The sequence below is a fragment of the Vicugna pacos genome, chromosome 22, assembly GCF_048564905.1.
Source record: "Vicugna pacos chromosome 22, VicPac4, whole genome shotgun sequence".
Lineage (NCBI taxonomy): Eukaryota > Metazoa > Chordata > Mammalia > Artiodactyla > Camelidae > Vicugna > Vicugna pacos.
In genome coordinates, this window is record NC_133008.1 from 27,193,793 (window position 1) to 27,209,475 (window position 15,683).

A 15,683-nucleotide genomic window follows, 5' to 3' on the forward strand; every position below is an offset into this window, starting at 1 on the left:
CTGTTCTCTGCTATAGAGGATAGACAAGGATACTGAGTGTCTGTATTTGAAAACATCTTTAAGAATACAGCGTAAGAACATATCCTCCACTGTGGCTCTCCTCGAGCATCAGCACTTTGAACCTTTAACCACCAGGCTCAGAAGCGTACCAGGTGCATCCCGTTCACGAGATTATCGGAGACTTTGTCCACGTGGCTCAGCACAACCCCTGCCCTGGCTTCCATCTGCTTCTAAATCACACCACCTGAACTCCTGGAACTCCTCAGAGCAACAACCCAAACCTCCTTTCCAATGACTCACCTCTCTTGAGCAAACATTTTATCAAACCAGACTTCTTCAACTCGCACTTTTCATTTAAAACCCCATGCACAAGTGAGCCACAGGCAAGCCTGAGAACACACTGGAAACAGACTTTTGCCCCTTCACTCCTTACTACCAGTGAGAACTTTCCTTTATCTTATCATCTAGAACAAGGAGTTTTTTCATCAGGAATAGCTACTTTCCATTTTGATAGTTAATATCTATCTTAGTAAGGTTCTCGCTTGCCCTATACCACCTTCACATTACACACTACTATAGACCAGCAAACAGTTAAACCTAAACCTTAAAAATGCCCCATTCCAGAAAAGCTTATGTGTATAAATGAAGTAGCATTCCCACAGGTGGGGGTCAGAGAGTCCACCACCAACACCCAGAGGATTTCAGAAATACAAGTTTCTCATGGCACTCTACAGCCCTGCCGATAAGGGGGGCTGACACCCATGCTGTAGACAATTCTAAAAGGCAGGATCAGGGGGAGAGTATAGCTCAGTGGTAGGGTGTGCACCTAGCATATATGAGGTCCTGGGTTCAATCCTCAGCATTTCCGCTAAAAATAAATATATAAAGGGGGAAAAAAAGAAAAAAGAGGCAGGATCTCAGCATGATTAAGAGCCAAGCTCTGGAGCCAGAAAGCCTGGGTCCATATCCCACCACTACGAGCCACGTGACCTTAGGCAAGTCACTCCGGGCCTCAGTTTTCAATGATATGGGGATAACAGCACCTACATGTCACGTGGTTCTTGCAAGGACTAAATGAAATAATACATTATAATTGATACTACTATATTTCTGTTAAGAGGTTGGAGGGCTGTAAGATTTAAATTAACAGTACACCAAATTCTGCATTGTATAAATGCTAAATTAAATGAATGCCTCTGCCCACAACGTGGAGACATCCGAGCAGATGATCAAGAACTCACCCCATGCTGGGCATTGGTGGTTCAGTGGTAGAATTCTTGCCTGCCAAGAACTCACCCAGTCCAGCACTCCAGGGGAGATTAGTGCTGGAGGCAATAGGAAAGTTTTAAAATTTTACTGGACAATTATTGGGGAGATTCAAAACACAAGAAACCTCAGGAGTTCAGTAACTAAGAGAAGTTAACACTTTCCTACTATCAAATCTAGCTTCTAAAACACAAACTTTCTAAGGTAATTCAGAGACATCGAATTCAGTAAAAAGTGGAAGGGAGAAATCATTTATTAAAAATGGATCTGTTTCCTAAAGGTCACCTGAGAGCCAACAGCCAGCAAAGGGTAGGTATAAGCAGGAAGGAAACATGAATCTTACCATTTATTCTGCCCATGTTCATCCCAGATCCAAATCGACCCATGTTTTCCATACCACCACCAAAGGGTCCCTCCATGCCTGAAAGAGACATTCACGTTTAGCACCAGTCTAACCAGACAGACTGAACAGGAAAAGAAAAAACGTTTTTACAAGTTTCACTGAGGGCATTTTCTGCCAGGAAATTTACCAGTCTTAAGGGCTTTGGGGGAAAATATGCTAGTGCCTTTGTATAAAAATCACTATCTTTAAACAGCTGATCTAATCCAACCCCCTCAATGAAGAAACAAGCAGAGAGGCCCAGAGAGATGGAATGATTTGCCCAAGGTCACAGAGCTAGTTAGTGAGAAAGCCAGAACCAAAAGCCAACATCCACTGGAAGGATCAATGGGTAAAAATAATTTCTAGACTCAAACTTTTTGGAAACCAAAGTGAAAATTTCATGCAGGGCTTAAGAGAAAAGAAAGAGGAAAAAAGAGAGAAAACCATACCTAAAGTAATTACATTTGTACTTCATTTTAAATTTCTTACCTCCCATTTTATTTATTCCAAATCCTATGCCTTCCATTCCCATTCCTTAAAAAGAAAAAGTCAATGCAAACTAAAATTATGTCAAAGCAGTAACGTTTGAACTTCAAAAGCACATGAAATTCCAAACCAGCAAATAAACAAAAATATCCCTGATTACAAATGTATTTCAATTGTCACAGAAAAAAAGGATGAGGGCTCTTCCATTTCAACCATCAAACCATTACATTCCAAGAAAACTATTTAAGCCTTCAACAAAATAACCACGTGACTCAAAATTTTATAGCATCCCGTTTCATTAAATGACCAAGTTGGACAGTTTTAAACATAAAATATAATTATCAGGTACAGACTAGGAAACATGCAACTTTTAGAAGCTTATTTTAGGGAACATAAGTGGATTTTAAAATCCCTTTTGAAGGTAGAAATCTCCAAATAAAAAGCAGTTCCTAAAAACCCCATGTCTTCCCTCCCCTCCCCTCAACCCCAGTCTTCCCTCTGAGGTGTCAAGTCAGAGGGTGTGGTGGTCAGAGTGGTAGAGCCATCTGAGGTGATGGGCCACGTTCTGGTCAGCCCCAGAGTTTAAACTGGGAGGGAGACAAGGGATATGCAGAAGTGACAGTAGTAGGGTAGAGAGCAACCATCTTGCAATTCAAAGAATTTCAAGGAAGAAAGACCAAAGTCTGAAGTCATAAAAATGAAATCTTTCTTAATGGTATATGAATGCCTCACTGCACAGAAACGAAAATGCTAAAAAGTGAAACCTAAAGTTTATTCTAAGGGGGAGGGTATAGCTCAAGTGGTATATAGCACATGCTTAGCATGCACGAGGTCCTGGGTTCAATCCCCAGTACCCCCACTGAAAAAAACAAACAAATAAATAAACCTAATTACCTCCCCACCCAAAAGAAGTTTATTCTACACATCATAAGCATTTATTTATTAGCTATTTCTCATCTTCTTAAGCAAAGACAACACTGTGCATCATGTGTCCCTGTGGCCTACGGCAGCTGTGCTGTCATGCAATGTGGCTCCCCATGCCTGCCTGCACCCACCAACACCCCAACCTCTAGAAGCCGTGTCAACACCAGGCAAGAGCCCAAGAGGCTCTGGGTAAGACTGGCAGTGCTGTGGTTCCACGGTCAGGAGACCTCCAGTTTCTGTCACTAACTGAAAGTGTGACCTTGAGCAAGACCAACTCTCTAGCTTGCCTCCTTTTATTCAAAGGCTTAACTGAGTATCTCAGCTCAGAAGGTCTTGTGAAGATAAAATGCAAAGCATAAATGGCTTTAGAAAAAAGGATTCAACTCAGTGAAAACACAAAATACTGCCTTTATCAAAATGAGTCAGAGATAAAGAGGGAATTTTGTCCCAATTAGACGGTCATTCCATTTGAACTACTTAATGTCCAATTATTCCAATAATTAACTTTAATGACTTTAACTGACCCAGAAATGCCCAGTCAAGGCACACCGTACTTCTCACCTGCGGGCCCTATGTTTCCCATTCCAATGCCTTTATTCAAATGATTGGCATCAATAGGCTGCCCTCCTGGTCCTAACCCCATGCCAATACCACCAAGTCCATCTGAAAGGAAAAGAGAAAGTCAACAGTATAGATTCCACTTACTTAGGAAACCATGACCCTCAAAGGCAAAAAGAGTCTGTTTTACTGTGCTGTGGCTGTCACACCTATTCCTCACCAGCAAACAAACCCAGGGCCTAAACCACAATTCAACACTGGTACATTTGGGAGCACTCCTTAAGGCATGACAATACAGATTACAGTTTGTGAAATATCTAAAACAAGCACAGCTAAAGCTCAGTTCATGTGAAAACTACAGAGAAGAACTATGAACAACCTTCACAATAGAATGTGAACACCTATGTTTCCCTAAATTGTGAACTGAGAAAAGTTTAATCAAAAAAAGCAACTGAAGACATCAAGTGGCAAGCAGCACAAATATGCACAATCCCCACCTCCCAACCTGGTAACCCAGAGGACTTTTCTCACAAAAAAACAAGATTATAAACCAGCCAACTAACACACTGGGGCGCACACTAGTCTCTGACTCTACTGAAGGCAGTTTTAGTAACAATGAAGCTAGTGTATTCAAAGAACTTATCTTCTACTCAGAAAGCTTCCTAACCCGTGGATCATATCCAACCCACCCTCAACTCCACGCTCCACTAACAGGAGAGCAAGAATACAGCCTGGTCTCGAAACAGCCAAGGCCTGATAGCTTAACAAACTTGTAATGCTCTGGGTGACCATGAGTCTGAGATTTAAAGCAAGACCAGGTTTTTTAAATGGGAACAAAACGTTAAAAAAACCTGACACCAGTTCTCAAATATTTAATCTGATTAAAATCCTTGTTCTTAAATTGCACAGAAACAGCAGCAAGCGAACACCAAGGTTACCTACTCCCCAAAGCATTAAAGGCTTTGAAGTCAACCCACTGAAATGTGCTGGGGAGACCAAAAGTCACAGATAATGGGCTCCCTGGAGCCCAGTGCTAGCCAGCCAAGGCTGCCAAGCAGCCCTCACCTCTTCCCACTCTAAACACAAAGTCAACAAGGGCAACCACCCTGATTCTGGGCAATCACTGCAAGTAATCACACTGATTATGACAAGGAAATGTGGTCCTTCTCGTAACTGTTAACTTTCAACAGATAAGCCATCTCCAACTCTGGAAGCCACCTACCTTCCCTCAAAAGCTGTCTCTACTATACTTCTGTAACACTAAATTGCCAAGGCACTAGTGTTAGCCTTCTAGTCTAGGCTCTCATTCAATTCAATCTCTGACGACTGAGCCCCAGGCTCCAGTCACTGCTCCAGACAGGAGACACTGGCTGGCCCTCCTAACAGCCCCGCCCCAATGGCCTCATCAGGAGGTAAGTCCTCCCTAGCACAGCACAAGCAGCACTCCCATCTTCCTTCTGTAGGTCAGCTCTGCCTGCACTGCTGATTTTCCAACCCTCATGTTGCAACAGGCCCTCACTCCCACTGCTGTCTGCACTCAGGCTTAGCTGCCCTCTGCAGGCCTGCCAGATCGAGTGCCCAGTACTTCACTAATACGTGCCACTTCCATCTATGTGCTAACCGATCAACTAGCCTCCCCTGTCACAGTATAGATTTTCACCTGGATACTGCAAAAAACCCTATATAAAAATTCTGATCACTGTACCTCATATACCATAAATTCACCCATTTAAAGTGTACATACAGTTCAATGATTTTTAGTACATTCAGAGTCATACAACCATTATCACTATCTAGTTTCAGAACATTTTCATCACTGCAAAAAGAAATCCCATCCCTATAAGCAGTCACTCTGCACTTACCCCTCTCTCCAGCCCCTGGCAACCACCAATCTATTTTCTGTCTATAGATTCGCCTATTCTAGACATGTCCTATAGATGGAATCAAGGTTTATCCATGCAGTAGCATGTATCAGTACTTCATTCCTTTTTATGGCTGAATAATATTCCATTGTATGGATTAACCACATTTTATTTACCTATTCATCAGCTGAAATCATACTGCCATGAACACTGTGTAAAAGTTTCTGTGTGGATTAAGTTTTTAGCTCTCTTATATACCTAGGAGTGGAACCGCTGAGCCATGTGGTAATAATCGATCTCTTTTGAACCCAAGTGCAGCCTGCCTTTAATTCCCTTCAGTTTCTGCTTCTTCCTTCCCTGCACTTTGAAAAATGCCCAAATACATCCTCTACGTCCTGGGCAGCCTGCCTCACCACACGGTAATGCTAACAATCCTTCCTAAGTTGTAAATCTCTGCTTATTTTTCACAAAGAAAAATCTATAGAAAAAAAAGAAGAAAAAATCTTTTGAATGTTTTACTCAAGAATAGTCAAGGTAAGTGCAGAATGACATGGCACAAGTTCAAAGGTAATTGTAGTTTTCTGGTTAATATAAATCAAATTCAGAATCTCAGCTATAATAATTGAGATACTTACGGGGAAGTTGCTGTGGACGCTCAGGAGGGAAAAAATCTCCTTTTGGTAAGGCCCTCTCATCCTGAAAGAGAAAGTAAATAAATCTGTCTTCCCTGCAGCACTGTTAACAACAGCAAAAGATGGAAACAATTCTCATCAACAGAGGACTGCTTAGATAAATTATGATACACCCATGCCACGGAATAACATCCAAGTATAAAAAGAAATATGGGAGAGTTGCTACCTTTCGTGTAAAGCGGGAAAGATAAAAGACCTGAGCACAAAGTAAAAGCAAGACTCTCACACTCAATTTTTCATGCTTTTTGATTTTCGAATCACGTGAATCAAGTATCTATTCAAAAAACTAAACTGAATGTTTAAAGAAACTAAAGAATTCCTTTATAGTTCTATTTTTTTTTCCTGATTTTGAGTCCTAACTTGATTGCCCTCAGCATGTTCCAGTCATGCTTGTATTCACTATTATCTCAGGAACAGTCACAGCAGGCCTAATGTTTACACTGAAGTGCCTCAACAGAACTTTAAAGGCTTTCTGGGGTGGGAGGGTAGTGCATGCTTAGCATAAGGTCCTAGATTCAACCCCCAGTACCTCCTCTAAAAATAAATAAATAAACCTATCTCCCCCCTAAAAAAATTTAAAAAGGCTTTCTGAATCAGACTTAATTACATTCACAACAGATACGATGCTAACTAAACATACTGTAATACTTTGAAAATTGGAAACCTATGTATATAATTACTCTCTGAAACTGATCACTTGCTCAACCAGGCTATTCAAGTTACCTCCTGACTATGTCAATAACAGATCTCCTGAACACACCAACAACTGTGCAAAGGAAAAAATATCTAAAGAGCTGCATAAGCAAAAACTTATTTCTGTCAAATTTGCTCAACATACTGCACTCTTTAACTTGAACTGATCCACAAATACAGTATAGTGGCTATGTATACACTCTTAATAACTCCATGTTTTTGTTAGACTTAAGTATGTTATAAAGAGATCCTATTAACTTACCATTTTCACATGCATTGGTCTGTCAAATAGCAGTTGCCCATTAAACATAGCTGGTATTAGAATTAAGGCAATTTTTTGCAATTCTAAAAACACACACAGCAGGAAATACCTAAGAAATCCAACTGCTACCACAGTCCCTCCAAGTGCTGAATGTGAATAATTTTTGATTCTTCTTTATATTTTCAAGTGTTTATTTCTACAGTTTAAACATAAAAGGAACAATAATGTTCAAAGGGGGAAAGAAGAAGTAAACCTCAGCTTACTCCTTAAGTGTGGAGCTTCTTCATTCATTAAAGCTTACGCCTCTCACCAAACCATGTTCCTCTAAAAGCACTGACATCAGTTTTTTCTATGTGTCCAATAAGCCAGGTATTCCATCATTTTTTGAAATGCCATGTTTTCTGGGAAAGATACTCAGTGACAATCTTGTCTGAGTTTAGTGACAATGTTTATGAGTGGTATTCCCAATGTAACTACAAAGATGTAACTTGAGGATCAAACAGAAATGCTTCTTCCAGATTACCAATCCACTGGAGAGATAAGGCACTGTAAGGACTTACATTTAAAAAACAACTAAATTTCTCTCCAGCGGCACATTTTTTGGACTTCCCCCTTCAAACTAGACTCCTCTAAAAAGTTAACACTGGAAAAGATCACTCATGGACACGTGCCTGTTTTCTAATCATCCCTCTATCTATATAGTATTTTATTCCCTTAGTTAAGTTTCACAGTAATGCATCCTCTCCAGTCACACAGGAACTACCAAACTACTAGTACACAAAATAACCACTTCCCCCAACAAACCTGTATTACTGATACAATATTTAGATCAAACTAAATTCACCAGAGTTGAATTCCCACAAAAGGATACATATAGCTTGTACAGCTTCAATGGACTGTTCAAAAGTAACAGTGCCTATTCCACGACTTTTTCCATCTTTATCCTCAAGAATGTCTGCTCGGACCACCACACCAGCCATACTAAAAACTTCCTTCAGTTTCTTCCAGCCAACTTTATAATCCAGCTAATTAAGAGAAAGCGGAGGAAAATCTCATTGTAGGTATCTTATGAAAAACATTTTTACCACATTAATATGACATGATCTGATTGGAAAATAAGCACTAGAAAATAGTATGTCACCAAAATACACTGAGTGCAGCATAATTTTTCAAATAGGAATATGAAATCTGGCCTTAAGTACTATTTACTGTCTCTTCTCTGAAAGAACAATTTACATCACCTCAGACTTCTCAAATTTATGCTTATTTCATAAACACTAAAATTTCATTCCCCAGCTAAGATTTACCATTATCCTTCCCAACCCACCTTCTTTTAAAAACTATTTCCCTTTGCGAATGACAAAGGTATTACTGCCATTCACCCAAACACAATGAAAAGAAGGTAATGACAGTATACAGTTCTCTGCTCACACACTTTACCCTGCACCTACTTTTGTAAACACCAGTAAACATGGCCCCAGTAAGACCATAATCAAGCCTGTGACTCAGGACTGCAGTGCTCATTAGGGGACAAAGCTCAACCCCAAGGCTGAATTTTTTTTAAACAGATCAAGAAGATAACATAACCCTCTTCTAAGTTTTTCTTCTCAAATGTCAGAACTACTTTAACACATTGAAAAGATCACCTAAAGAAGAAAATCAAACTTTATGAAACAAAGTTTCCATTTACTTACATTTGCTACAAATACTGTGCTTCCAAGTCTTCCAGCCTGTAATGCATGGATAATCTCATTTGGGATGTTAGGATTATTTAGGATACTGGGTGGGATATTAATCATTCCTGGGCCACCTGGTCCCATACCCATCCCACCAGTCGTAGCCATCACCTTTTGCATTGCTCTCCTGGCATGTTCACCATCAGGATCCTAAAATAAGCACAGAAGGATTATATTTAACTGACCCAGTGACAAATAAAACCATGCCTGCACAGCAAGTGATATTCCCAAAACTTCAGAGATTGAGAGGCTGTTTGGAAAGCATTTCTCAAAATCTGTAACAAGAAATTCAAATGAACTAAACCACCAGGCAGGAACAATTCCAGCAAAAGAACAACAAATAAAGGGTATAAAATTTAGCCCTCAGCTGAACTAAGTAAAAAACAAACAAAAAAGATGGGTCAGCGGGTGACATGATTCATTGACATAATATAGAACTTCCAGATTGAAATAACATCTTCAGAGGCTTGGTATAGTTGAATCTTACTAATTCAATGAGGTTTTACAACTTCTGCAAACCATATCAGTGATTTTCCCAAAAGTATGAAAACACAGCTCTAGACCACCAAGGTACTGTAGCCTTCAAGTATTCGGGCATTTGACTCGTGTAAAGTCTGGAAAGGTCTGTGATCTCTGGTATTGACATTATTCTTGAACTCTGCCATTCTGCATGTCACCTTCAACATACAAGAGACCTTAAGCCCTATCACACTTTCCTCTCTGAGCTCTGCCTACACTGACCTACCTCCAAGAAGAAGTAATAAGACAAGGATTGAACTTAAAAACCTCCCTCTTCCCTCAAGGGAGAAAAGATATCAGACTTGGATTCAGTAAGAGGATTTAAACTCACTTTAAAACAGAAAACACATGGGCTAAGAATAGGGTTCAGACTGAGTAAAACTGCAGATGTAGAATATTTAAAAAAAAAAAAAAGGAGTGGGGGGTGCTCAGTTGGAATGCCCCTGAGAAAACCACAGCAGGCTGGCCTACGACAAATCACAGATTCAGGAAGACAGTCAGCAGTGGCTCAGGATGTGCTCATCCACCATCCCGAAGGACTCACAGGAATAATGACCCTCTTTGTTAATGACCAGATTGTTCTGCTCCACAAAATGTCATCAAGGACTATTTCCATCTTTCCCTAATTCCAAACAGGGACAACTCGACAATTACAAATGGTATCCACAGTGTTTCATGAGCTTACTTCTTTGACTTTCAGTGGTCTTCCACTCAGACTATGCTTGTTTAGAACTTCAGCAGCTTTTTTCATGCTCTCTTCCATCTTGAATTCAACAACACTATGAAGAGTCAAAAGGAAATGAGTGAAACCAGTCCTACAACTCAAAAGGCTCAATTGCCAATAAGTAACTAGACAATACTTACGCACATCCCTTTGGAAGAAGCCACAGACCAGTCAGAAGAGCAAGGAAATGGGGGGAAAAAAGAAAAGAAGAAAATAGTGAATTTCGATGGCAGTTATAAATTAAAAATATGATTTATGTAACAGTATTTAAATTAACCCTTCTAAGGGGAAGCTGACAGAAGTGTCTTGCCTAGCCGTCCTCATTAAAAGCTCAGCTCCTTATTATCTCCTTTTCCTTCACATTACCAGCATTGCACTATAGCTGAAGTTATAATGAGCAGACCTAAATTCAGGTTCTCCAAGAAATCACACAAACTTTAGATCTGCTTCCCTCTGTACTCAATCAATTCCTTATCATACTCCTCCTAAATCCATCCCTTCCATAAATTAACCTCATCCTTTTGATTATTCTAAGCCATCTATTGCACGACAGAAAATAGTTAATTTTCTCTTTAAACTAGGCCAATTTTAAACGTTCAAGTTTTAGTATTTGTTTTACAATTTACTGGCACAAAGGCAACTTTTCAGAATCTTTGGTTCACACAACTTTCAAATTCAGCAAACAACCAAAAGTAACATTTTCTAGACAAGAACACACGTTTTACATTAATATACCACCGCTAAAATTCCATGCATAATTCACACACAGCCAATTCCTCTGTTAACAAAGAGACAATGCTGCTATTGGTCCCCAGTAATCCAAATTGGGCATCCAAACAGAATACCAAAAAGCTCTTTGGGCAGCCATTTGGAAAAGCGGGACTCCTGTTTGCAAATCCCCTCCCACCCAACTCGAATGTTTGGCAAAGTCAAACATAGCTACTATAACATGAGCACTCACTGCCTTCCTGATTTCATTCGATTCCACGCCACCATACAATTACATTTTTCATGTAGTAAATCCACAGAAGAAATTCTCTCAGACACTTACCCTTGACTTTCCTTCAGCGTCCATTAAGAGCTCCACGTATGTTACCTCACCAACTACAAATCAGTTTCCAGACGACACATAAACCAAGGGAGAAAAGCCAAGAAAACAATGGGAATTTAGAACAATCATCAGCAACCTTGTATGGAGCCTCTGCCTTATAAGAAAGCCCAGAAACACTCCATATTCTCTAAACCACCAAACTAGGCATTACAGGTGTGCAGTAAAAGTAGGTGAAACTCGTTAACAATATGTCCTTGATTTTTCCTCCCGCCGCAAACAAGCTATTTCCACAGATTTCCATATCAATTTCCCTGTCTGAAATACTCATTCATGACTAGAGGCAATCCAAATCTACAGGAAAGTCTGCGTTATTCACTTTTTTGGGGAAGGGAGGAAAACAGTTTTACACATACAGTCTTACCACTGAAAGCAGGTAAACAGCACACAAATTGCAACGCCACTGAACTGAGCTCAAGTGCTAAATACAAAGCTGTGTATATGTATATGCTCAAAGGCGCGCGCACACACAGCATGGCCAGCTACATGGGTGTGCAACCCATCCAATCGCATGGGGCCCTGCACTGACAGTCATGCACTTGGTTTAATGCTCTGTCGCTCTCTTGAAATTCTTAGTAATTTTTAAATAAGGGGCCCCATGTTTTCATCTTGCACTGTGCCCCCACAAATTCTGTAGCTGGTCTTGCACACAGAGCTAGGCTCACAATTGTCAGAAGTAGGATGTTTGAATATCCAATCACAAAACCAGAGCAGCATCTGGATTCTCTTCAGTGAATTAAGTCAGGCTTTATTTTTGCTGCTCTCTCAGCCTCCCCATTAAAGGACAAAGATAAATGCAAATTTCGAGCTCAGTTTGCATCTTAACAGCTAAACAGACTCACAAGATTCTAATCTACACAAAGGGGAAAAAAAAAAAAGCATTTCAAAAGATTCCACAGATTTTCCTTAAGGTTTGGATTGCCAATTCATGACCACCATGACCAGATGTTAGAACCCATCAAGACAACCACCAAAATGGCTGCTGAACTTGAAGATGGCAAACACACACACACCTAAAAAACCCAGAAATTTAAAAGTGTTAGCTTGGAGAAAACAGTATCTAAGCAGACTCTCCAAAGTCAAGAAAGGGCTTTTGTTCTAAGAAATACCTCAAAAAAAGGAAAAAAAAAATTTTTATGATTGTAAAGCCTTCTATTCAGTTTTCAATTTGGTTTAGCAGTAGAAGGGTAAAAATAACCCTCTTAATGGCCTCCAATCCTGCCTAGTCTAACTCCTCTGTTCAAAAGGTATTAAAATTATGCTGAGGATTTTAAAATTAACATACCAAGGAGAGAATGAAATGTAAAATAAGTTTTTTTATAATTTGAAGGGTTTATTTATTAGTAATATATTTGCACAGCAAGAAGGCCAAGTGTTCAAAGTTTAAGTCTATAGCCTCACCTTCCTCATCCTTTCCTGAAATATTACAGCACCAAACCAGCACTTTGCACAAAACAGAAAGGAGAAAGAATCAAGTGCAAAGAAATGAAGAAAGGAAATAGGAGGCACTCATATACTTTAACTTTTGGAGTATGAACAACTGAAAAACGACCACAGCCGAGGGACAGTCACACAAAGCCTTGTACATCCTTACAAAAGGAAAGCAATTCCCAAAAAGTTGTGGTCATCCCCGAGGCCACGTTAAAAGCCATTTATTTCAACAGCAGCAGCCATTTGAGGATCAAGAGCCCTGGTCTCCAAGTTGAAGAAAATGCCAAATAGTGTCAACAAAGTGAAAAGACTCCAGGTTTATTTCCTGTGAGCTGTGACTACCACCTGATAACATTAAAAATAAGTAAGAGTCACAATATCTAACTCGGACAGCTGTAACTATATTGTCAGATTTCAAATACTGTTGCATTTGAGAAGTTTCCAGTTTGTGCCCATAAAGACACAGATTATCAAAAAGCTGTCACTGCAACCTAGAAACCAAGCAAGTCCAAACCAAACTTTTCTTCTTTTCCATGTTCATAATCATTTTAACAAAAAGCAAGGTTTAGAAATTAGGACTTATTTCACATTAAAAAAAAGCACCTCCTTCCTATCAGTTAAGCCACAAATTAGGCAGGCATTGTGGCTCCACCATGAGTAGTGCTGGCCCTTATCTATTATCAATAACAACCATGCTCCTCATACATTTCTCATCTCTACCCTGAGAGACCGCATCAATTCCGAAATGTAAGCAAATCACTGTTACAGGATCCGCAACAGTTGCCAATCCCTACTTCCCTACAGGCAGATTAATAGTAATAAACCTTTAAACGACCATTTCTCTTTTAGTTCTACATTATTAAAGCAAAGACTTGTTTAGTATAGTCAGTACAACTATCAATAAAACTTTGAAGGCAAAATTTGCCAACTATGCACAGTCTGGTCACATTCAGTGAAATAGTTTAAAAGAGCAAATCACCTGAGTAGATCAATCAGGACTGAGAGGCCGTTAATAATTGGCAACAGTGATAGTCTCCCAGACATGGAATTTGCAGGTATTAATGAAAAATAATGCTGCACCCCTCCCTTCCTGAACATGGATGGAATCCATGGAATCTCAAGAGTAGGCTGCTAAGACAAATTCTACTGCAGCTTCAAACAGCAAAATATCTAAATAAAAAAAGACTTTGAAAAATCTAACACCAAATGTTATCACCTACCTTTATTTTAAAATGCTCCAAGAGATCATTATTAACTAACATTTTAGGTGGATTATTAAAAATGTTATTTCAAGAATAAAACACATCATGAGTATAAGATGATGAGCAACCCAAAAAGAATTCAGGTAGTCCCTTGCAACTGCTAACTGAACACTCCTGCACATACGTATATCACAAGGAGTATTTATTTCTGTGTTGTCATTTACTGCTCCAGTCTGAAATGAACTACAAGAAAATAAAGTACAGGAGCCAATGCTTCACTGTAGAGAATTCATATTTGAAAAGGCCTATAATTTAAAATTGGGAGGGGGGCACTCAAAAGCAGGGTATGTTATCAAACATTTTCACTTCCTAAGAGTCAATTCTCAGGTAGCCACTTTAAATGGAGGGGTGCATAGAATATGCATACTTTAATTTCGAAAGTTTCTTTAATATATGGATGACTTGAAATACCACAAAATATGAAGAAGTTAGAAAATTATTAAGCACTTCCTTGCTCCTAATTCTATGACAACAGCGAAAGAACAATCCCTCCCTAACTCAGCCAAAAACCAACAAGCCAGGCAGGCTGTGCTGTTAAGGTTCAACCCAGGTACCCACAGGTATGAATGCTTTAGCATTAACAGGCCTTTCCAAAATGCAGGCTGGATATCCAACAAAGGATAATATGAAGGAACCCAAACAGACTGGGTAGAGTTTTACTTAAACTGAAATAGTTCTGTTCGACAGGCTAACAATACAGATTATCTCCAAGAGCCAATGCAGACTTTCTACTGGACTATACTTGCCCTCTGGGCCTCAGTTTTCTGTCAGGTGTAATTAGAAATCTACTTAAAGTGATGCATTCAATAAAAACAAAAGGATTAAGTGCTTAAGAAATCTTTGCTTACACAAGTTAACTGACTGCTGCTAACTAAACTTGGGATTGACTGAGCATAAACTACAGCACTGATTTCCTTTCTTCCTCAAACTGTGCTCCATGTTTACTCACTGCTCCTGCAGCTCAGTCCTACCTTGGCTGCAGCTGCCCCACCTTGATGCTGCTGGCTCCCTGGTTAGGCCAGGAGAACAAACAGCCCAATGATGAGCTTTCTTCATCCACGAAGGACTTCTCGGTAACGTGACACAACACTATTTAAGTTTAGAAGTCCCAAGATCACACCTTTTGCTCAAAGAAGTCTTAATTTTTCATCTAGACCTCATGGTCAAACGCTCTGAGATGTGTATCTCAGTATCTGTTCAAGTGATGAATCAGGTAGCTGTGAGATTGTAAATCACTTTCTAACTTGGTTTGGCAATCTCCAATTCAAATTTCCTATCATACTGGCTCCCATTTTTTTCCCCCAAATCTGGCAACTCTTCAGTGTTCACATCAGTCATTTGTTTCATGTAATAGCTCCGTTAAAAATAAGCATGGTCAAAAGGAAGGACAATAGAAATCTTTCCTTTATTCCATCATGGCACTTGGCAGGAAGCTGAAAGCTCAGGGAAAGAAAACTCAATTCTATGGGCTGTTTAATCCATGTCCCTAAATAATTTGATGGGGGTTGTGGGGAGCAACCTGACTAAAAACAAAACAAAGCTCTCAGTACCTTTTCTTTTTAAAATCAGCAATGCTGATTTCCTGACAGTGCCACCAAACAAGTTTTGTGATCCCATCCAGGGGAAAAGGCGTTAAGTGGGCCTGTTCATATCAATATATGCATTATTATTAGGATCTCCTAGAACGCAGTTAAAATCAAAGCTGGAGAATATTTACACTTGGTGTTCAAGGAGGGGGAAAAGATCAGGAATTACAGAGGCCATCTCAGGTATGACTG

General features: G+C 39.7%; 1 protein-coding gene across 12 annotated transcripts in view; it reads right to left on the minus strand.

Annotated features, from left to right (window-relative positions):
* Positions 1-15,683, minus strand: part of HNRNPM (heterogeneous nuclear ribonucleoprotein M) — a 38,510-nt gene that overhangs the window by 10,992 nt on the left and 11,835 nt on the right. For 2 of the 12 annotated variants that reach the window (XM_072947785.1, XM_072947778.1), the window contains exons 1-9: positions 10,066-10,207; positions 8,973-9,011; positions 8,820-8,855; positions 7,997-8,150; positions 7,126-7,175; positions 6,114-6,174; positions 3,620-3,721; positions 2,138-2,182; positions 1,610-1,687 (exon numbers count right to left, since the gene is read on the minus strand). In XM_072947785.1, coding sequence (XP_072803886.1) covers positions 1,610-1,687; positions 2,138-2,182; positions 3,620-3,721; positions 6,114-6,174; positions 7,126-7,175; positions 7,997-8,150; positions 8,820-8,855; positions 8,973-9,011; positions 10,066-10,143 — 643 coding nt within the window. In that variant the 5' untranslated portion in view covers positions 10,144-10,207. Of the gene's footprint in view, positions 1-1,609; positions 1,688-2,137; positions 2,183-3,619; positions 3,722-6,113; positions 6,175-7,125; positions 7,176-7,996; positions 8,151-8,819; positions 9,012-10,065; positions 10,209-10,244; positions 10,253-11,155; positions 11,209-15,683 lie in introns of those variants that run through there. The other 10 variants (XM_072947781.1, XM_031689848.2, XM_072947784.1 and 7 more) reach the window with 7 other exon arrangements.